Below are 21,891 nucleotides of genomic sequence, written 5' to 3'. Positions count from 1 at the left end.
CACTCCTTCCCTCCTTCACCCCAGGGCTGTGGGTGCTCCTAGGCTTTCTGGTGGGCGGAATAATGTCCCCCAAAGATGTCCACCTTCTGTTCCCTGGAACCTGTGAATACCCGAGGTGATGCAGCAAGAAGGGAATGGAGGTTGCAGATGAATTAAGGTTGCTAACTGGCTGACCTTAAGCCAGGAAGACCGTCCCAGGTTACCCAGGAGATCCAATGCGATCACGAGGATCTGTAAACGTGGAAGAGGTGGCCGGGCACGGTGGCTCACGCCTGTAATCCCAGAACTTTGGGAGGCCAAGGCGGGTAGATCACGAGGTCAGGAGTTCGAGACCAGCCTGGACAACATGGTGTACGTCTCCACTAAAAGTACAAAAACTAGCCTGGCGTGGCGGCGGGTGCCTGTAATCCCAGCTACTCAGGAGGCTGAAGCAGGAGAATCGCTTGAACTTGGGAGGTGGAGGTTGCAGTGAGACGAGATTGTGCCATTGCACTCCAGCCTGGGTGATGAAAGCAAGACTCTGTCTCAAAAAAAAAAAAAAGTGGAAGAGGAGCCGGGCATGGTGGCTCACGCCTATAATCCCAGCTACCCAGGGGGCCAAGGCAGGGGGATCATGTGAGCCTAGGGTTTCGAGAGCAGCCTGGGCAACATAGCAAGGTGCTGTCTCGAAAAAAGAAAGAAAATTAAATGCTTTATTAATCAAAAAAAAGAAAATTAAAACAAGAGAAAAAAGCTGGCTAATGGAAGCAGATGAACAGGTGGCCCAGATGTTAAATTTGGCAGAAAAGAGCTTTAAATAGGTATCATAACTATATTACGGAAAATATGAATGAAATGGACACAAATATTGATCATTTTCAAAAAGGAACTAAAATTTACTAAAAGTGAATCCAAAGGGCACTCAGGAACTAAAAACCACAATATCGGTAAAAGTAGTGTTTCTGATCTCATTCATCTGTAAATGAAAGCAGAATTATTCACACAGCGAAGTCATTTTTTAAAATATACACTACAAGGTAGATGTCTTTTCACTCACTTCTGCTGCAGGCTTCGTGGCCCGGTGTTAAATGTCCTGCCAGCTCTACAAAGCTCAGCCTCAAGAACACACCCGAGACTGCATTTCCAATTGCGATCGCAATTCCACCGAGCAAGCGAGGAGGGGACGCATGTCTGAATGCTAAGCAAAATGCATTCTCAAGGTTTTCCATCTCAGCACACTCCAGACTGAACAACTCAAGTCAAACAGCCCAAGGCCTTGAGAAGAAAAATTGCAAAGATGAAAAAAAGATGGAGAAAAACCTACACAGTCATACTGAAAGAGGCTCGCCTGACACGGGAGCGCACACCTGTAGTCCCAGCTGCTCAGGCTGCGGCGGGAGGATCACTTGAGCTCAGGAGTTGCAGGCTGCAGTGAGCTAGGGTTGCGCCTGGGAATAGCACCTGGATTCCAGCCTGGGTCAGACAGCTGACCCCATCTCTTAAAAAAAAGGCCGGGCGCGGTGGCTCACGCCTGTAATCCCAGCACTTAGGGAGGCCGAGGCGGGTGGATCACGAGGTCAAGAGATCGAGACCATCCTGGTCAACATGGTGAAACCCCGTCTCTACTAAAAATACAAAAAATTAGCTGGGCATGGTGGCGCGTGCCTGTAATCCCAGCTACTCAGGAGGCTGAGGCAGGAGAATTGCCTGAACCCAGGAGGCGGAGGTTGCAGTGAGCCAAGATCGCGCCATTGCACTCCAGCCTGGGCAACAAGAGCGAAACTCCGTCTCAAAAAAAAAAAAAAAAAAGAAAAAACAAACTCCCAAACCAGAAACAGTGGGAGAGGGAGGCAGAAGTGGAGAGCCAGAGGGAAGGAGACCAGCGTGGCCGGCCCTCCTCGACGTCAGTCCCACGAGGCCGTGCCAGGCGGCCACCCTGTAGAGCTGGTAGGTGTGGTTTGAAGCCCCTCCATCTGTGGCGGCTGCTATGGTGGCAAAGGGACACAGGCACTGGGACCCCATCTCCTGGGCATCTTGATAGTCCCGGGAGTTCTGGGGGTGCGGGAAAGCACCCGGTGAAAGGGTCAACAGATCTGGACTGTGCCAGGACACTGTGGGGCAAAAGACACATTTTTGCACCTGTGCCTCCATCCAGCAAGCAAGACCCCGTGCTTGGCAGGCCCCTTAGCACTGTGGCAGCAGTAAAGGCCACGTTTGGGGCCATGGCCCCACCTGCTGACTGAGAGGCCCAGAGGCTCACCATCCCAGTGCGGCCAGGGCTGTTGGCCGAGGTGTGAGTTGCTGGGCCGCTTGGACCACACTGTCCTGTTGGAGGATCTGGTGTGCAGGAGGTGTGGGGAGTAGGGTAGGTGTGTAGCCTCTGGCAGGCACCCCATGGAGCCTTCCACAGGTTTCTGGGGCTCTGGGGCTCTGCCACATCTTCCTGGCGGAGGCTATTCTTCCTTCAGAAAGCCGCTCCCGGCACGCTGCCTTCCAGGCAGGCCTCCCAGCTCTGCAGTCACAGCGGCCACCTACTGTGTGGTGGAAACGGTGTGTGCAGGGCCTGGCCCAGATGGCACAGGTGAGTCCTGGGGCCCAAGTGACCACATCGCATTCTCCCCCTTTTGCAGCACAGACTCCTGGGGAGGGCGCCAATGCGGAGGAAAGGCGGAAAAGGGCTCCCACACGCTGGCACCAACTCCAGCCTGACCTCCCCCGCACGGAGGCTGCAGCCAGCACGGCCCATGCTATAGTCCCATGCAGGGAGGTCCTGGGGGGCAGCAGTGAGGGACAGCCCCCCTGGAGGCACCTGGTCACCCACTTCCTGTGGATGGGAAGAGTCGCTCGAGCTCTGTGTATCACTGACTCCAGACACCGGTGAGGGCTGGGCTGGCTCTCCAGGGCCTGAAGTGGACAAGCTCAGGACAGCGGCGATGCGGACAGCTGGGAAAGGCTGGGGGATGGACCTGTGAGGAGCAGGGAATGCCAAGCTCAAGGGAAGGCTCTGCATCTTGTGGGGACGCCCCTAGGGAGAGTCGGGGGTGCAGACAGGCAGGTGACATCATGACTGCATCATGGACAGCAGCCAGCAGGCCCGGGGCAGAGTGGCACGGGGGCAGGAACGGTGGTTACACCACCAGGAGCTCCTTTTCCAACACTGATCTAGAGCAGGGCCACCCACGTGGACAAGCCCTCTTTACAGATCACCAGACGTGTGGAGAAAGCGGGGCTGCAGGCCGAGAGGAGGAGGCTGGGAAGCCGTGCTCTGTCTGGACGGACTTCCTGGAATAGACTCCGAGTGCAAAAAAAGTGTGTCCATATGATGGCGACCAGGTGTCCCCACAGCACAGAAAGCGCTGAGTCAGCGGCATGGACTCTTCCAAGGGCCCGTGAGCCAGGCAGCCACGGCTGCAGGCCGGAGCCTGGAACATCCTCAACACTAACTGAGCCTCCCACCTGGAGGCGGAGCAGTTTCACTCGACCCCTGCTGCTCCGAAGGGAACACCGTCCATTCTGGCTAAAACAGACGTTCCTAGCAGATGTGTAGAATCCTGCCTGCCAACCCCACCTATGTGGTCCCAGCACCCCCGTCAGCCTGCTTCCGAGCTAGAAACCCACTCTGTAGCAAAAAGAGGCACCATGGCAGGGGTCACGGGGCCCCCTGCTCCTGTCTGCCCCACATCCCGCAGAGCAGCCAAGGCCCCCGAGGCACCTGGGCAGTGATGCCGGACTGTCCTGGAGGAAGGCTGGGAGTCCACCTGCAACTACGGAAAGCCAAACGGGGGCAGCCCCGCCTTTCCACTCTAGGCTTCCCACCAGGAGAAAGCGACAGCAAGACACGGGATCAACTGGAGACCGTCCCGGGCAGAGCCTCGGTGCCGGCCTTCAGTGGCGGACCTTCCTAGGGCCTGGCCTCGCCTGTGTCGCCTGCTTCCCCTCACTGCTGCCTCTTGCCGAGCCCAAATCCCCAGCTACCGGACCCGCTCCACTGCTCACATCCCACCGGGCCTTTCCACGCATGCTCCCATGCGCCTCAGAGTCTCATCAAACCACTGTCACTACTTCTGTTCTCAGGACAGGGTCAGGCTTTATCCCGGCGCCCAGAGCGGGGTGGGGGCGTACACAGGCGATCAGGTGATGGGTGGTGCCGGGGCCTGGGCTGGAGGCACGCTAGCTGGTGGTGCCTGCCTGCATCTGGAGGCTGCAGCCAGCATGGCCCATGCCCAGCAGGGATGCACCAGGGTCAGACCTGATGTGGGCCACAAGGCTGCGTAGGCTCCGCGGAGAGGCGCCCAGCGGGGAGCAGGCGGGACCACGGTGAGGCCTGCCCGGCACCAGCGCGGAAGCAGGAGGTCGGCAGCGGCCAGGACAGAACACGCAGTGAGGGAGTTGGGGGGGCTGGCGACGAGTTTGCACTGGGAGGCGCTGCTGAGCCTCAGGGCGGTTCTGGGCCAGGGAGGGTTTGAGGAGTCGACCCTGGTGGGGAGCAGCGCGGGGTGGGAGCTGCGTAGCCTGAGAAGGCGGCTCGCGGCCCCGTTTCCTGCAGCCCTGCTGCCTGGCGCACATGGGACAGGCAAGACGCAGTAACCCGGGAAGGAGGCGGCCCCGACCCCCGCGAGGGTGCTCGTGTGTGCCGCAGGCCTGTGCCAAGCACTCACCCACACGTGCACACACCTGCACACGCGCGCGAGCACATATGCACGTCACGCAAGCGCGGCCCCACACCGAGTGTGTCCCGGCCCAGGGCAGCCCCCTGCTGCCAGCTGGCCCACCCGCCCACCCCCAGGGCGTCGGCTCTCACCTGTGGGGGCCTAGGGGCTCTCGGCAGGCTCAGGCTGCCTCGCCTGCTCACCCGCTTTCCTCTGCGGCGGATGGTTCTCCCTGGGCTTCCCTAGAGAAAAAGGACTGTCAGTGAGCTTGGGGTGTGAGGGCCCCCGCCCCATCAGCCTCGAGAGGCACTGACTAGGCACCAAAAGGGCCGTGGGTCCTGGCTGCTAGGGAGCCACGGGCTCCTCCCCCACCACGCACTCCACTGCACAGCGGGGTGGGGGGAGGCTCAGGGAGGCACAGGCCAGGGCCAGCCAGCAGGAACAGGCCTGGGCTCTTGCGGGCTCAGGGTGGGCAGGTTGCACCTCTGGTTGGAGGACCCTGTGGGCTGGCAGTGCCGCCTGCTGTCCCCGTCCCACCCCTGATGCTGTCCCCGACCTTGAGCCACTTCCCTCCCCCAGGCCTTTCCTGTCTCTGTGTTCAATTCAGTGCTCCCCTGGCAGATGGCTGTCTCTCTGCTCCTGAGCTTCTGGGGTTAGACAGGAGCGGGTATGCTCCAGGCAGGGTTGGGCCAGGCAAACCAGTCTGGCCAGTGTGGCTGAGCCGGCTGGGATGGGGCCCTGGGCGTGGGTGTGAGTCAGCGGCCCCAGGCTGGGGAAACGCTAGGGAGGGGGCCACCTGGATCCCACTCTCCCAACAAGAAGCCCAGGGGATGCTAGCATTTTGGGCTAGCCCTGCAACCCCACCTCTGGTCCTGAGACTCAAAGGCAGCTCTGGCCCAGGCTCTTTGGTGGGCAGGACAGCCAGCTCCGAGCCGGGATGGCACCGAGAGCCCCCGCCCTACCTCCATCACTGCCTGATCTTTTCTTTTGGCCCTACATGAGCTCACAGACTGCTCTGTGGGTCTCCCAGGGCCCAGGCTCTCCCGCCACCCACAGCACTTTGGCCCGAGTCCTGCCCCAGCTCCCGCCGGGTCCCTGGGTCCTTTGTCTCCACCGAACGCCATGGGCAAGCTCAAAGCCCAGCGGGGCTCCTGTGAGCGTGCTAACTGCCCTGGAGCCCTCCGGAGTGCTCAGGGTGGGCTGGGGCTGGGGGTTCCTGTAGCCAGCTGGGCTCAGGTCGTCTGCGGCCAGTGAGGGTCTGGGCCCTGAGGGTCAGCGCGACCAGGACGCAGCCCCTGGCTCTGTGGCCGGCAGTTGGAGTTTCCCTCGACCAGACATGGGACCGGGGGAGCTGGGGTGGGGCGGGGGCGGGGGGCATCGGTGCCGCCCAGGGCAGGACCAGGCACGCCCGGCGATGTGCGCAGCCGGTGCTCCAGCTGCTGTGCTGCCTCCTCCGGCTTCTCAGCCTCCCTCCCAGTCTCGCCAGCAGGGCCTGTGGCCTGTAAAGCCCCGTGCCCGCCGTGTCAGCGCGTCAGTCAGCCTCTCAACCCGGGCAAGCCACCGAGCTGCAGAGTCCCTATAAACTCCCTGGTGTGGCCCATAGGCAGAGCCAGAGTCCCGAGCTGTGGTGCCGCGGGCATCAGCCAGGGGGCAGGGCCTGGAACAGGGGGCCGAGCCTGGCGTGGGAGCTCACAGCCACCGTGGCCTCCCGGGACGCCCTCTGAGCTGGCCTGACTGAGGCCGAGGTCGATGAGCCACAGCCCCTGGGGAGCAGACGCCTGGTGAAGGAGGCGCTGGATCCAGGGCCATGTCTGGGAAACGAGGTCGAGTTCGCAAAGCCCGGGCCAGGAGGGCGGGCAGGGCCCAGCGGGCAGCTGGCCAGCAGGGCCCTGAGGTCCAGCCCCCGCCCCCGACCCCAGGGGGCCCTGAGGGTGACGCGGGGGTGGCCCCTACACGGCACGTGACCAGCATCGAGCGAGCTCCTCAGGGACACCCCAGGGTGGCTGGGCCAGAGCAGCCACAGGCAGCCTCGAGGCCAGTGCAGGCCGCTGCTCCGGGGTCTGAGCTGGTGCTGGTTCTCGCTGGGCACATGGAGGGCTGTGGAGCGGGGGGCCCCATGCCGGCCCTGGGCCCTGAACTGCTGAGGCTCCATGAGGTCCAGCTGTGCCTGGCCCAGGAGCAGCTGCTGCTGGAGGACCGGTGGCGGCAGGTCCAGCTGCAGATGCAGCTGTGGCAGGAGGAGCAGCTGTGGCTGCAGCAGCTGCAGGAGGAGCAGCTGTGGCTGCAGCAGCTGCAGGAGGAGCAGGCCTGGGCACACGTGGAGGGGCTGCAGCTGGCTGTGGCCCTGGAGCAGCTCCGGAGTGAGGGGCCCGAAGTGCGGCAGACCCAAGGCCAGGTAAGGCCTGGAGCGGGTGGCAGGCAGGGGCCCCGGACTGTTGGGTTGGTGTGGTGGCCACTCCAGCAACCTAGAGATGCCTGAGGAGGGCCAGGACGCCGGGCTGGATGCAGGCATCTGTGGGCCCATCTTCACATCTGCCAAGTGAAGTGGGTGCCTGCCACACAGGGCACTGCATGACCAAGGGACAGCCAGCCTGTCCGGGCTGCCTAGTGCTTGGCGGAAACAGGCACTGAGGGCAGATACGTACGTGTTCAGGGACAGAGGTGTCCCCACAGCAGACCAACTGTCCAGGGCAGTGTATGGGCTGCAGTGCAGGGTGAGGGCCTGGGTGTGCACAGTCAGCAGGTAGCAGAACTGAACAAGCCCCCCACCCCCGCAACCCAGTTTCCCGGCTGGCTTGCTGGTCCGCCTGCCCTGCCCCGTTTATTGGAGTGCAGTGCACTCAGGGCTAGAGACTGCGGAAGCAGCACGCGGCGCCTGGGCCCATTATCCTCATTCCAGGAGGGCTGCCCGCCTCAGACGCGGCTGGGGCTATTTTGGGGAATGAGACTCTAACCCTAGCCTGGCATGGAGGAGCGGACGCCATCACCCCACCTGTTCCTGTGAATCTGGGAGCTCTCTGGCATCCAGGGGTGTTGGGCCAGGCCCACTCTAAGCAGAGGGGCAGTCTGGGGAGAAGGGTGGGTGCTCTCTTAGCAAGCACAGACCCCAGTGCAGGCCTGCATGCTGAAGGACCGCAGATCTGTAGCCTGGAATGTGTTCACAGCCAGCACAGAGAATAAATGGGAGTCGGGGCAAGGGAGTGACTACAGAGAAGGTGGGGCCTGAGGGGCGCAGTGGGGGAAGTCTCCTTCCTGACCCATAGGAAAACCCAACCCAGGTGAGTTGTCACCATCCAACCTGGAAGTGACTATGGAGAAGGTGGCCTGGGAGCAAAGCAGCAGGCAGAGGGCAGCACAGGATGCCCCGATGGAGTGGAGTCAGGGTGGACCACATGCTTAGACAGAGAATCCCCGACTTGGGCTCAAGCCCTCCTCTTTCAAAACCCATTTTTGGCCACCTAAGCCCCTCCCACTTGCTCCTGCCCCCTTCCCACCTCCATGTGTTCCAAAGCAGGGCTTCTTTGAGTGCTGTCCCCAGGCCCCACCCCAACCCCAGGGGTAGAAGATTCAGGCTTAGGGTCGGAGATGAATGAATGGGCTCTGAACCCTCAGTCAGTCACACCCCATCCCAACTCAGATCCCCTGAAAGCCACTCTTGGAAGGAGGACTCTTCTCAGAGGGGGTGTCCCTCTCTCACAGGCCAGCGTCTGGGTGACAGTGCCCTGGAGGTCAGAGGGTGCACTCACCAGCAACGGCTCTCGACTTGGGCCCTGGGTGGGGCGGCTGCCACTTTTCAGCTGCAGCTTTCGGTCCCCTCTTCTCACTGTGTATTCTCCTAGGGGGTGAGAAGGACCAGAGACGGGGTGCTCAGAGTGGCAGAGGGCAGGGGCAGTGGGGAACAGGGCACACCACGCGGGCCTGAGTGGATGACAGCAGGAACACGGGCTCCCCTGAGGCTTCCCAGCTGATGTCCTGCCTGCCTGCCCCAGGTGTGTGCCCAGTAGCTTGAGCCAGGATGCCTGGCAAGAGCACTTGACCACAGCCCATCCCCCAGTCCTCCAGTCCCCCAGCCCTGGCTTGCCCACCCTCCACCCCAGGCTCTGTCCATCCCCCTGCCGGGCCCAGGATCTGGAGTCCAGCACTCACCTCCCTGCTACAAGCTGCTGGGTTCTTACCACAAGCATGAGCACAGTCCCCTCTGCTGAAGCCTCCATGCCTCTCCACTGCCCTGGGAACCCAGCCAATCCCGAGCCTGCTCCCCAGCCACGCAGGCACTGACCCACCCACACTCTCAGACCCCCTCTGGTCCCGGCCTTGGCAGATGCTATTGTCAGGCCCCGGAGCATCACCCCTCTCCCTAGTCTACACAGCTGACCGCCAAGTTCATTTCCCTGGGAGGCTCCTCCTGCCTGCCCCAGCCTGTCGGGGTCCTCGCCGGTGTCCCAGGACCCTCATCCGCTGCAGCACAATTGCCTGGGCACTGGTCTGACCCCCTCACCCCTGTTTCCCACATGCTGGCACCAGTGAGGTATCACTTAGTGTTTGGGGCAGGAAGAAATGAAATGGGAGTGACCCTGAAAACAAAATAGGATCACATGGTAAGAGAGACAAAGAGCAAGGTGACTGATGACCGCGAAAGGGTTCAGGAGGGCCAGTTCTTGGGGTGGGAGTGGCAGGGGCCAGGTGTGGTGGTTTGGACGGAGGATCCACTGCAGGGCAGGGTCTAAGTATGGGTAGGAGCCCTAAGCGAGGGTCTGAGGGGGACCTGGGGGGACTGGAGCACCAGGGGTAGCTTGGGGTGGTGTGTGGGGGTTGCTGTGTACATGGCTTGGGGGGCACCTGGCATGTGGGGCTTGATGTGCACACTGGGTCCCTTGTCCGTGCGGGGCTTGGTTTTTGTAGGGTCCCCGTGTGTACACCCAGGGTTCCTATGTGTGAGGAAGGTTCCCCTGTGCTCTCAGAGTCAGTGTGAATATGGCATCCCCTGTTTGCCTGTGGGGTCAGTGTCTGAGGGATCCCAATTGCAGGCGGGGGTCCTCTACGTGTGCGGACGTCAGCATGTTCCTGGGTGACTGGTGTGCAGGACTGAGTGTGCTCGTGGGTTCTGCCTTCCTGAGGAGTCTTCTGTGCTTGTACGGTTGGTGTACGTGAGGAACAGGTCATTCCAGGCCCGCGTGTGCGTCGGGGGTCGGTGTACACGAAGGGTGAGGGACAGGTCATTTGGGGTGCGTCTGCGCAGGGGGGTCAGTGTCCCCTACACGGGTGGGCGTCGGTGTGCGGGGATGAGGAAGAACCATGGGGCACCCCAGGTGCTTGTGGGCATCAGTGTGTGTGGGGGCCGGGGCCTGGGGGTCCTCTGTGTGGGCGCCAGTGCGCAAGGAGACCGGTGCGCGGTGAAGGGACCCCCTGTGCTCTCGGGGCTCCCAGACCCGGCCCCACCCGGGGCCCGGCGCCGCCCCAGCGTCCTCACCTGCCTTACCTGCCTCCGCCACTTGCCAGGAGGCCAGAGCTCCGCCCCTGGCGTCGGGCCGGCTCGTTTCCTAGCGACCGAGCCGGAACTTCCGCGTCTCCCCGACTTCCGGGGCGAGGGTCAGGGGTCAGCCTCGGACTTTGAGCCTGGGGTCAACAGCTGGGCTCCCGGGGCCGCGGTCTTTGAAGTGAGGGCCTCGCGGCCTCCGGCGGCGCCGGGCCGGGTCCCCGCGGGGTGCGGGCGGGTCGGGGCGCGGGCCGGGGGCGCGGGGCGCAGGAATGCGGGCGCGCCGCGGGTGGGGCCGCCCCGCCCCCAGGTGCTGCCCGGGCAGGCAGGAGGCAGGAGCGACGGGCGGGGCGGGGGCGGGCGCGTGAATCAGGCCGGGCCGGCGGGCGGGCCGCGGCAGGGAGTGGCTGCCGGACCGACCGGACCGCGAGGCCGCTGGGCGGCGGTCGGCTCCTGCTGCCCCTGTGCCGAGACCCCGCGCACCTGGCCAGGTAGGGCCCCCTCCCCCGGCCCGGGCGGGGCGGGGCGAGGTGGGGGCGGGCGCCCCTCGGTGCGGCCCCCCCGGGCCGGGGCCGCGCGATCCCGAGAGCGGCGGTGGGGCCAGAGCGCGTCGCGTGCGCGGGGCGGGGGCGGCGGGCCGCCCGGACGGGGGGCGCCGCTGCGCGGATATGGACGCGAGCGCCCTCGCACGACGCCGGCCCGCGAAGAGCCGATGGGAAGGGGCCCGGGGCCCGGGTCGAGCCTGCCCGGCCGCCTCGACTCCCTCCCGCCCTCGCGGCCTAGCTGGAGTCTGGGTGCTGGGCACGGGCTGGACCCTTCCCTGGGGACGGCCGCCGTGGAGTGGGGATGGCCAGGGTGCGGCCTGGATCCCCGCGTGGAGAGCAGGGAGAGCGACGGGGGTGCTGCCCCCCGTGCCCACGTTCCTGGGGTGGGGTTGGCGGATGGGGCACCCACCCGCCGCAGCCGCGAGCGCGTAGGGTGCACTGACCCCGTTGGGCGCTGGGGTGCCCACCCCGCAAGCTATCACTGAGTGACTTCCGGTCTGTGAGCTCCGTCCTCCCCACCCCACCTTTCCGCCGCCTAGAGCCTCCGCGCCCTCCTGTGCCCGTCGGAACTTGGCACAGGCTCACCCCACTTTGTGTAGGAACTCTGGATCCTTCCATGGGGTCCTCCTTCCGGATACCCCATTTACTGCCAGGTGGAGAGGATGGGGTCCTTGAAGTCCAGCTGAGAGCCCTGACCTTAAGTCACAGGTCAGGGGTCAGCAGCAGAAGAGTGGATTCGTGCTGAGTCACTGGCCATGGGTGGGTTCCGTGCCCGCCCTCCCTCCCTCCCTCCCTTGGGCAGGCGTTTGCTACATAAATGTGTGGGCATGCAGGTCACTGGGGTGCTCCATCTCAGGCTCGGGAGTGGCTGCGGCCCCGTCCATAGCCGGGGAGACACGGACCCGTGAAAGGAGGCAACACGAGGAATGAAGCCATTGGAGGAAGCCATTGGCATCACTCTGTGAGGACAGTGGTGTCTGCTGGAGGGCTTCTGGCCACAGGGGCTTCCACAGTCTGGACAGTCCCTGCCCCCATTACACACAGCCTGGACACTGTGTTGATTCCCCTACTGTGAAATCCAAAGGGACAGTGGGGGTCCTTTCTAGAGTGTCCCCCCAGCATCAGGAAGTGCCCCTCAAGGTCAGCAGGGCTGTTCCCCCAAGCCCTGTGTAATCAGACACTGCCTCTACAGCCGGGCTGGCAGTGGTGAGTGGGCGCCCCCGCCCAGCTAGACAGGCCTGCCCCTCACCCCCATGTGGTCGGCCTTGATCTGTTCTGGCACAACCAAGACAGTGTGCCCTAACCAGCCCCACATGTCAACCGTGAGGACAGTGCCTCAACAAAGAAATGTTGGAACAGCTTCTCCCAGGCCAGTTGGCATCTGGGGCTGGATAACTGAGTGGCACCAGGTATTTCCCACGTGTCAACTCCATGTCACCCCCAGGGGCGCCAGGCAGGACGGCTGCCTCCTAACCCCAACATTCTCAGCCAAATGGCTCCTGCTAGCACCCATGCAGTCCAGCTGGCCAGCGCCCATCCTGTCAGCACCCCAGGGCACGCTCCTCTGTCTGGGCTGAACTGCCTCCCCAGCCAGGGCCAACATTCGGGAACCTGTGTGCTAGGTGGGGATAGGTGTCCTGCCTCCCTCAGCAACCCGAGAAGCACTGGGATGGGCTGAGTGGTCCCTAGGGCTCTCCTTCCAGGGAGAGGTACCCAGGTAGCTCCGTGGCCATGTGCATGTGGGCCCTGGGCGCCCTATAGAGGTCCCCATCAGACACCTTTCTGGAGAGGCCAGGCCCCCTGCAGGGACCCTTTGGAGAACAGGGTGGGCTGTGGGGCAGGCAAGCGTGAATGGTGGTGGGGAGCCCAAGACCTGGATAGATCCCTGCTGCCCTGGACTGGGTCTCCTGGGGACAGGACTCTGAGCAAGCGAAGAGCCAGGTCTGGGGACTGTGGAGTGCAAGCCCTGCAAGGACCTGTGGGCACCAGTGGGCTGTGGCCCAGGGAGGTTTCATCTAAGAGGGACAGTGACAAGAGAGCGGTCAAGGGTGGGCCAAGGGAAGGAGAGTGGCTGGTAGACAGGGACAGAATCTAGGGGTCAGTTCCAGGGCTGGGTGGTCAGAGAATGGGCTGTGGGAACCCAACTGTGAAACTCTGAGGATGGGGAGGAGGTGTGGCCCAGGTCCACTGATGTGGACCTCCTCCTCGTTCCTGGAGGAGGGTGGTCACAGCCCTGTTTGCTGCGCTCACCTTAGGCTAAGCGTGGCATCATGTGGACCTTCAGCTGTGTTGTGCAGTAGACATAACAGGCCAGAGAGGTGCAGTGACTTACTCGGGGTCTCCTAGGCAGTCAGAGACACAGGCAGCATGAGCAGCACCAACTTGTCCAGTAGGCACAGTGCCAGGGGCTCGTGAATGTCTTAGAAAAACAAGTGAATATTATAATGATGAATGTAGCCCAGATTATGTTTGTCTTTAAGCCAAGAGTCATGAAATGTTTTAGAGGGTTTGGTTTTATTTTTTGTAGCGATGCAGTCTCGCTGTGACCCAGGCAGAGTGCATTGGCACAATCATAGCTCACAGCAGCCTGCAACTCCTGGACTCAAACGATCCTTCTGCCTCAGCTTCCCAAGTGGCTGAGACTACAGGCACGCGCCACCATGCCTGCCTAATGTTTAAAATTTTTTGTAGACATGGGGTCTTGCTGTGTTGCCCAGGCTGGTCTCAGACTCCTGGCTTCAAGCACTTCTCCTGCCTCAGCCTCCCAGAGGAAGGAGAGACAGGACTGGGATACCTGTGCCCCAGCCTGGGATACCTGCCGGTGCCTCCTCAGCTAGGGGCGTCCAAGGGCTGGGCTGTCCTCTGTGAGCCTGGCTCGGCTGGTGCCCTGGAAGGCGGCCTGGGCATGGGCTGAACTCCTGCCTAGCCAACTCCCTAATGGCCCCTTCCACAGTGTGACCATGTTTGAGGGCAGGAGCGGTCCCAGTGCCCCCACCCCTAGTCACGTGTCCCCCTGCCCCTCCAGGCCGCTGGCTCCACAGTGTGACCGTGCTTGAGGGCAGGAGTGGTTCCAGTGCCCCCACCCCTAGTCACGTGTCCCCCTGCCCCTCCAAGCCACTGGCTCCACAGTGTGACCGTGCTTGAGGGCAGGAGCGGTCCCAGTGCCTCCACCCCTAGTCATGTGTCTCCCTACCCCTCCAGGCCCCTGGCCCCAACATGGCCCGTCGCTCCCAGAGCTCCTCGCAGGGGGACAACCCACTGGCACCCGGGTACCTGCCGCCTCACTACAAAGAGTACTACCGCCTGGCGGTGGATGCACTGGCCGAAGGCGGCTCAGAGGCCTATAGCCGCTTCCTGGCGTCCGAGGGGGCACCTGACTTCCTGTGCCCTGAAGAGCTGGAGCATGTGAGCCGACACCTTCGGCCCCCACAGCATGTTGCCCGAGAGCCCCCCGAAGGCAGCCTTCTCGACGTGGACATGGAGGGCTCCTCGGGTACATATTGGCCGGTGAAGTCAGACCAGGCCGTGCCTGAGCTTGACCTGGGCTGGCCCCTGACCTTTGGCTTCCAGGGCACTGAGGTGACCACCTTGGTGCAGCCGCCACCCCCCGACAGCCCCAGCATCAAGGATGAGGCCCGCAGGATGATCCGTTCCGCCCAGCAGGTGCGCCATCACAGCTCTAGGGTGGTGGGGAGGGGCCCATGCTGGAGGCACAAGGGTGGAGGAGATGCATGAACACGACCAGCTTGTGGGGTGAGCCCTGAGCTCCAGCTGCAGTGGGGGTCCCGGCAGACATCTTCAGGGCTGGCAGGTCTTGGTCACCACGGGCTGCAGGTTCTGCACAGTTCTCCTTGCCCGTGGTCATGGCCAGTGCTCAGAATCTCCAGGGCTCTGGGATGGGTGGGCAACCCCACCAGCCTGGGTTCATTGTTCAGATAATTCCCTCTCATCCTGCTGGATGGCCCTTGGCCAGCTGAGGGCTTCAAACCCTCACCAAGCAGCTAGCAGACTGCAGAGGGTGCTGTTAAACCATGGCAACTGAGGCCTCAGGTGTGAACGCTAAAGGCCCCTGCCTTTGTCCCCTGACCAGGGCAGTGACCCCCCTCAGCCCTGACAGCTGCTGTGTGGCGGGGGGCAGCTCAGCCATCTGTAGAGTGGAGGGGAGATTGAGGGCCCCTTGCAGTGCCCACCCTCATCCAGGGTTCTCTGCCCTGCACCTGCCTCGCCACCCCCCCACCTTATGGCCCCCAGCTCCATGCTGCTTCTGTTGGGTCCCTTCCTCCTACCCATCTTCCCAGGTGTGGCCCCACTCCCTGGGATAGGCTAGCATGTGTTTTACAGGGGTTGTGGGTAACCCAGACACCTCCCAGGCGTGGAAGGGAGGCTAGACAATGGTGTGAGGACAGCAGGGGCCTCTGCTCTCCGTCCTGACCCACCCCTGCAGGTGGTGGCCGTGGTGATGGACATGTTCACTGATGTGGACCTGCTGAGCGAAGTGCTGGAGGCCGCAGCCCGTCGGGTCCCAGTCTACATCCTGCTGGATGAGATGAACGCACAGCACTTCCTGGACATGGCCGACAAGTGCCGTGTCAACCTGCACCACGTGGATGTGAGTTACCGGGAGTGGGGGACTGGGGACGCCCCCTGGCAGAGATCTGACTCCCCGCCCTCCCCAGTTCCTGCGCGTGCGCACTGTGGCGGGCGGACATGGCCGACAAGTGCCGTGTCAACCTGCACCACGTGGATGTGAGTTCCCGGGAGTGGGGGACTGGGGAGGCCCCCTGGCAGAGATCTGACTCCCCGCCCTCCCCAGTTCCTGCGCGTGCGCACTGTGGCGGGCCCCACATACTACTGCCGCACCGGAAAGTCCTTCAAGGGCCACGTCAAGGAGAAGTTCCTGCTGGTGGACTGCGCTGTGGTGATGAGTGGGAGCTACAGGTGCGCCAACGGGGTTCCCTCAGCTCCTTCCCTGGGACCTCCTCCTGTCACCCCAGTGCCAGCCTGCCACACCAGGGCTCTCCTCACCAGGAGCCCTTGCCCTGTAGCCACCTGCACCTATAGGCCAGGCCCAGGCCCTTGCAGACCTCACGTCCCTGAGTCCTCCCCGCCCCACCCGCTGCCCACAAGGCTGCACTGCCCTTGCTCCAGCTCGGCTTGACTCTGGCCCTGACCCCCCACAGCTTCATGTGGTCCTTCGAGAAGATCCACCGCAGCCTGGCACACGTGTTCCAAGGGGAGCTGGTCTCCAGCTTCGACGAGGAGTTCCGCATCCTCTTCGCGCAGTCTGAGCCGCTGGTGCCCTCGGCCACGGCCTTGGCCCGCATGGACACCTACGCCCTGGCTCCGTATACCGGGGCCGGGCCCCTCGTGGGCGTCCCTGGGGTCGGGGCACCAACCCCCTTCTCCTTCCCTAAACGAGCGCACCTCCTGTTCCCACCACCCCGCGAAGAGGGCCTGGGCTTCCCCTCCTTCCTCGACCCGGACCGCCACTTCCTGTCGGCTTTGCGCCGCGAGGAGCCGCTGCGGATGCCGGGGGGCGCCCTGGAGCCGCACGCGGGGATGCGGCCACTGTCGCGTCGCCTGGAGGCTGAGGCCGGGCCGGCTGGGGACCTTGCGGGCGCGCGGGGCTTCTTCCAGGCGCGGCACCTGGAGATGGACGCCTTCAAGCGGCACAGCTTCGCGGCCGAGGGCGCGGGCGCCGTGGAGAACTTCGCGGCCGCGCGGCAGGTGTCACGGCAGACGTTCCTCAGCCACGGCGACGACTTCCGCTTCCAGACCAGCCACTTCCACCGCGACCAGCTCTACCAGCAGCAGTACCAGTGGGACCCGCAGCTCGCGCCCGCTCGCCCGCAGGGCCTGTTCGAGAAGCTTCGCGGGGGCCGCGCGGGTTTCGCGGACCCAGATGACTTCACTCTGGGCGCCGGGCCGCGCTTCCCGGAGCTCGGGCCCGACGGCCACCAGCGGCTGGACTACGTGCCGTCCAGCGCGTCCCGCGAGGTGCGCCACGGCTCGGACCCCGCCTTCGGGCTCGACCCCCGCGGCCCGGAACCCAGCGGGGCCCCGCGCCCCAACCTGGCCCAGCGCTTCCCCTGCCAGGCGGCGGCCAGGCCCGGCCCAGACCCCGCTCCCGAGGCGGAGCCGGAGCGCAGGGGCGGGCCGGAGGGGCGGGCCGGGCTGCGGCGCTGGCGCCTGGCCTCCTACTTGAGCGGCCGCCATGGCGAGGATGGGGGCGACGACGGCCTGCCGGCGCCCATGGAAGCCGAGGCTTATGAAGACGACGTGCTGGCTCCGGGGGGCCGGGCAGCTGCCGGCGACCTGCTCCCCTCGGCCTTCCGCGTCCCCGCAGCCTTCCCCACCAAGGTCCCGGTGCCAGGCTTGGGCGGCGGCGGCAGCGGCCCGGAGCGCGAGGGCCCGGAGGAGCCCGGCCTGGCCAAGCAGGACTCCTTCCGCTCGCGCCTGAACCCCCTCATCCAGCGCAGCTCCAGGCTGCGCTCCTCGCTCATCTTCAGCGCGTCACAGGCCGAGGGCGCGACCGGGACTGCGGCGGCCACCGAGAAGGTGCAGCTGCTGCACAGAGAGCAGACGGTGAGCGAGACGCTGGGGCCTGGCGGAGAGGCCGTGCGCTCCGCGGCTTCCACCAAGGTGGCCGAGCTGCTGGAGAAGTATAAGGGCCCGGCCCGTGATCCCGGCGGCGGCGCGGGCGCCATCACCGTTGCCAGCCACAGCAAGGCCGTCGTGTCCCAGGCATGGCGGGAAGAGGTGGCGGCCCCGGGTGGCGTGGCGGGCGAGCGCCGCAGCCTCGAGAGCTGCCTGCTGGACTTGCGCGACTCCTTTGCGCAGCAGCTGAACCAGGAGGCGGAGCGGCAGCCGGGAGCCGCCTCGCTCACCGCGGCGCAGCTGCTTGATACGCTGGGCCGGAGCGGCTCTGACCACCTGCCCTCCCGCTTCCTCTCTGCTCAGGGCCGCTCCACCTCCCCGCAAGGGCTGGACAGCCCGCTGCCACTGGAAGGGCCCGGAGAGCGCCAGGTGCCCCATTCTGAGCCAAAAGCGAGCCCCACCTCCGCTTACCCCGAGCGGAAGGGGAGCCCCACGCCTGGGTTTCCCACTCGAAGAGGAAGCCCAACCACAGGATTTATCGAGCAGAAGGGGAGCCCCACCTCAGCCTACCCCGAGCGCAGGAGCAGTCCCGTGCCCCCCGTGCCGGAGCGCAGGGGCAGTCCTGTGCCCCCCGTGCCGGAGCGCAGGGGCAGCCTCACCCTTACCTTCTCCGGAGAGTCCCCGAAGACCGGGCCTGCGGAGGAGGGGCCGAGCGGCCCCATGGAAGTCCTGCGCAAAGGCTCCCTGCGCCTTAGGCAGCTGCTGAGCCCCAAGGGCGAGCGGCGCATGGAGGATGAGAGTGGCTTCCCAGTGCCGCAGGAGAACGGGCAGCCCGAGAGCCCGCGGCGGCCGTCACTGGGCCGGGCTGACAGCACGGAGGCTGCCACAGGAGAGGAGCGGGGCCCCCGGGCACGCCTGGCCTCAGCCACGGCCAACGCCTTGTACAGCAGCAATCTTCGGGATGACACGAAGGCCATTCTGGAGCAGATCAGCGCCCATGGCCAGAAGCACCGTGTGGTCCCTTCCCCGGGCCCCGGCCCGGCCCACAGCAGCCCCGAGCTAGGCCGTCCACCGCCTGCTGGCGGCCTGGCCCCAGATATGTCCGACAAGGACAAGTGTTCGGCCATCTTCCGCTCGGACAGCCTGGGGACCCAAGGCCGGCTGAGCCGCACGCTGCCGGCCAGCGCGGAGGAGCGCGATCGGCTGCTGCGCCGCATGGAGAGCATGCGCAAGGAGAAGCGCGTGTACAGCCGCTTCGAGGTCTTCTGCAAGAAAGAGGAGGCCAGCAGCTCCGGGGCTGGGGAGGGCCCGGTGGAGGAGGGCACCAGGGACAGCAAGGTGGGCAAGTTTGTGCCCAAGATTCTGGGCACGTTCAAAGGCAAGAAATGAGCCTCCTGGCTCAGCAGCCCGGGCCAGGGTGACCGAATTGCTGCCACGGCCACCCAGAGCCCCCACGGAGCAAGGAGAGCACTCCTCCTGTGCTTGAGCGGTGCTGCCAGGCCACGGCTGCTTGGGGCGTGGCTGAGTGCACCACAGCTCGGCTCCTATTGGGGCTCACCCGGCAGCTGCCGTCTGTGCCCCTGGCCTCCCCAGTACTGGGGCTCCAGCCCCTCGCCACCAGTGCCTTTCTTCCTTCAGCCCCTTCTCTGCTCAGCGTCTTCATCTCTGCACCGTCAGCCTTGCATGGCGGAGCGTCTGGCTCCGCCATCTCTGTGCTTCAGTACCCCACGCCATTTTTTTTTTTTTTTTTTTTTTTTTTGAGACCCAAGCTGGAGTGCAGTGGCGCCATCTTGGCTCACTGCAACTTCTGCCTCCCAGGTTCAAGTGACTCTTGTGCCTCAGCTTCCCAAGTAGTTGGGATTACAGGTGCCTGCTACCATGCCCTGCTAATTTTTCTATTTTTAGTAGAGACAGGGTTTCACCATGTTTGCCAGGCTGGTCTCCAACTCCTGACCTCAAGTGATCCGCCCGCCTCAGCCTCCCAACATGGGGGGATTACAGGTGTGAGCCTCCGTGCCCCGCTGAGTCCCCTGTCCTCTTTCAAGGACCCCACCTCTGTGCCTCAACTCCCCACTCTCTGGGGCCCCTTTCCTCCTCAGGGCCTCCTGCTCTCAGGGCTCCCCTCCCTCCCTCTCTCTCAGGGTCTCCTCCATCCTCAGGGCTGCATTTCCTGTCCTACCTGGATTCTCCCGCTCACTGCCTCCCAGCATCTTTCTCAGAGGTCTGTGCTCTTGCTGTGGGGAAGACTGGGCTGGCTGCAGGCAGTTTGCAAGGGAGGGGTGGAGCCGGACGGGGAGGATGCCCCTTGGAGTGGCAAGGAAGCTGGACAGGGCAGACCGCTGGGAAGGGGCACAGGGAAGCCCCAGGGGCTGCCTTGGCAGGTCTGCCGTCTCCTCCAGCAAGGCTCTGGCCAGCACCGGGTGAGAGTGTGGAGGGGGCACTGGGCTTTGCAGCGCAATAAAACAGTCCGGATGGACAACCTGTGGCCCCAGCCTCATGAGCATCCCCTGCACAGGCCCAGCCCGGACACCAGAAGGGCTGGATGGTGGGGTGCTGGTCCTTGACAGGTGTGGGGCCAGGTGAGGGCAGGGGACAAGGTGCAGCCGAGGCTGATCCCAGCTGTTGAGACAGGTCCTGGGCACCCCTGCAGGTGGGAGTGGTCTCTGCCCTCCCGGTGTCCAGCAGACACCCCACCTCACCCCTGTTCTCAGGGCCTTTCCTCTGTCACCAGCACCAAGAATCTGTCCAGGCTTCCCGGCTTATCGTGTATCTTTTTTCACCCCCGGTGAGGAATCGTGACTGACTCAGAATGAGGCATTTTGGCACCACATGCGTGGGAAGTCCCGCGCTGTCAGATGCTAGCTTTGTGAAATTAGTGTTTCTGTATTGTTTTTTTAATTGCATACACCACCTGGATCTGCTATTTCTTTTCAAAAAAAATTTTTTAGTGTAATAAATCCTAACAGGGAACTGACTGACTTAAGAAACAAGGCCGCCAGAGGCAGCAGTTCTGACTCCAGCAGCTGGGAGAGGAAGGGAAGTGGCCCCGCTGTCACTGCTGGACAGCCCCAGCCAGCTGGTGACCAAAGCCACTGCCCAAGTAGGGACGACAGCAGGGGCTTCTGGCCAGGTGGGAAAGGTGCCTGGAGCGGGGGCACCTGAGCGTCTCTTGTGGGCACGTTTGGCTTGGTGCTGCCTGGGGTGCGGCTGAACAGACAGGCTCTCAAAGTGGAGCCCATGGAGAGGCCAGAGGCTGGCCGCCCTGCTGGGGCCTTCGGAGCCTCCTGCCTGCACCCTCCACTTCTAAACCAGGATGGGGCACATTTTGGTGTTGTTAATAAAACACAACCCACCAAATATTCTAGCATGTTCCCCGTGTGTATAATCGCCCAGTTCTATCCTGCAGCCTCTAACCATGTGGCCTCTTGGGTTTCCCCTGTGGACTCACCACCCATCCCTGTCGGGGGCACTAAAGGCCCCCCAGCTTCACTCCAAGGTCCACCGCGGCCCCTCCAACTTCACGCTGTACGTGCTCTCCTGTCCCTGTCCCGATGCCGCCTGTGCAGGCACACTCCTGGGTACCCACCTGTGCTTCCCCACTCAGCAACCCCACCGCACTCTGCCTACCCTGAGGCCAAGCCTCCAGCCCCCAGCCCCCTGGCCTCTGTGTCCTGCTTGTTCAGCACCTTGGGGCTGTGCCTTGGGCTTCTGGAGTTCAACAAGCAGACCAGTGGGCAGACCCCTCAGGAAACAAGCCCATGGCAGGGTCTCTGACGGGCTCACCACCTCCTCGGGCCCTCCCGCTCCCTCATCTACCCCTCCAACCTTCTCCCAAGCCCAGCCTCCCTTTTTGAGTCCCCTGTAGGTGCCTGGCCCAGCACCAGGGCAGCGCCAGCTCCCACCCTCTGCTCAGCTCCCCTGCTCACACCTTGTCCTTCCTCGCCCTTCCCCATGGTGACAGTTGCTTCCACGAGCCAGCAGAGCCCCTGCTCCCAGCAGCCCAGCCCCAGCCACAGCACAGGCTGTGCCCTTCAGACTGAGCTCCTCCAGCCTGTCAGCTGCCCAGTGAGCCTGGAGCCCAACCCCCCACCACCAGCACAGGCCACGCCCTTCAGACTGAGCTCCTCCCTGTGAGCCTCCCAGCTGCCTGTGTTCCAGCCCAGCTCAGGGGCAGGTGCAGCTGGGGACACCTGGCACCCTAGGACACAGCTCTCTGCCCACAGGGCCCTTTGATCTCTGCAGCCCTGCACAGCCCTGGCCTGACTCACACCAGGGTTTTTGCCTGTGGGTGAGCAGAGGAGGTAACCCTGACCCCCCACCCACCCTCACCTACGGAGACCTGGAGACAGATCAGGTGCCGTGGCTGTACAGGGCTGGGGTGGGGGCGCAGGCTGCAGTCCCTGACAGTGGAGGAGGTGTGGGGCTGACCCCTTCTCTCCTCTGGCTCAGAGTCACAAAGATGGCCATGGAGTGACCCTAGGTCCCCACCCCACAGGTCGACCCTGGGGGGCAGCCTGGACCCCGAAGCCACAGCAGGTAGGGAGGTAATGGACAAAGGACAGGAAGCTGCCCCAGGCAAACCCAGAGGAAAAGCCCAGCGCAGGATGCGGAGTGGGCAGGACCTCTGGGGTGGAGGTCTGAGGAC

At 63.9% G+C, this 21,891-nt stretch overlaps 1 protein-coding gene across 2 annotated transcripts; it reads left to right on the top strand.

Annotated features, from left to right (window-relative positions):
• Window positions 1-10,556: 10,556 nt before the first annotated feature.
• On the top strand, window positions 10,557-20,216 carry FAM83H (family with sequence similarity 83 member H). Of its 2 annotated transcripts, XM_021676006.2 has the most exons (5): window positions 10,557-10,595; window positions 13,851-14,312; window positions 15,094-15,258; window positions 15,463-15,587; window positions 15,830-20,216. In XM_021676006.2, the coding sequence occupies exons 2-5, from the start codon at window positions 13,866-13,868 to the stop codon at window positions 18,633-18,635; spliced, it is 3,543 nt and encodes a 1,180-aa protein (XP_021531681.2). In that variant the 5' UTR covers window positions 10,557-10,595; window positions 13,851-13,865; the 3' UTR covers window positions 18,636-20,216. The 2 variants fall into 2 exon arrangements, with proteins under 2 accessions (XP_021531681.2, XP_012328816.3); XM_012473393.3 differs by lacking the exons at window positions 10,557-10,595; window positions 13,851-14,312; window positions 15,094-15,258 and adding an exon at window positions 15,359-15,395.
• The last annotated feature ends 1,675 nt before the right edge of the window (window positions 20,217-21,891 follow it).

This window comes from Aotus nancymaae, unplaced genomic scaffold, assembly GCF_030222135.1.
Source record: "Aotus nancymaae isolate 86718 unplaced genomic scaffold, 86718_ANA_hifiasm-v0.15.2.pri h1tg000036l, whole genome shotgun sequence".
Classification (NCBI taxonomy): domain Eukaryota; kingdom Metazoa; phylum Chordata; class Mammalia; order Primates; family Aotidae; genus Aotus; species Aotus nancymaae.
This window is presented reverse-complemented; position numbering and strand designations above follow the sequence as displayed.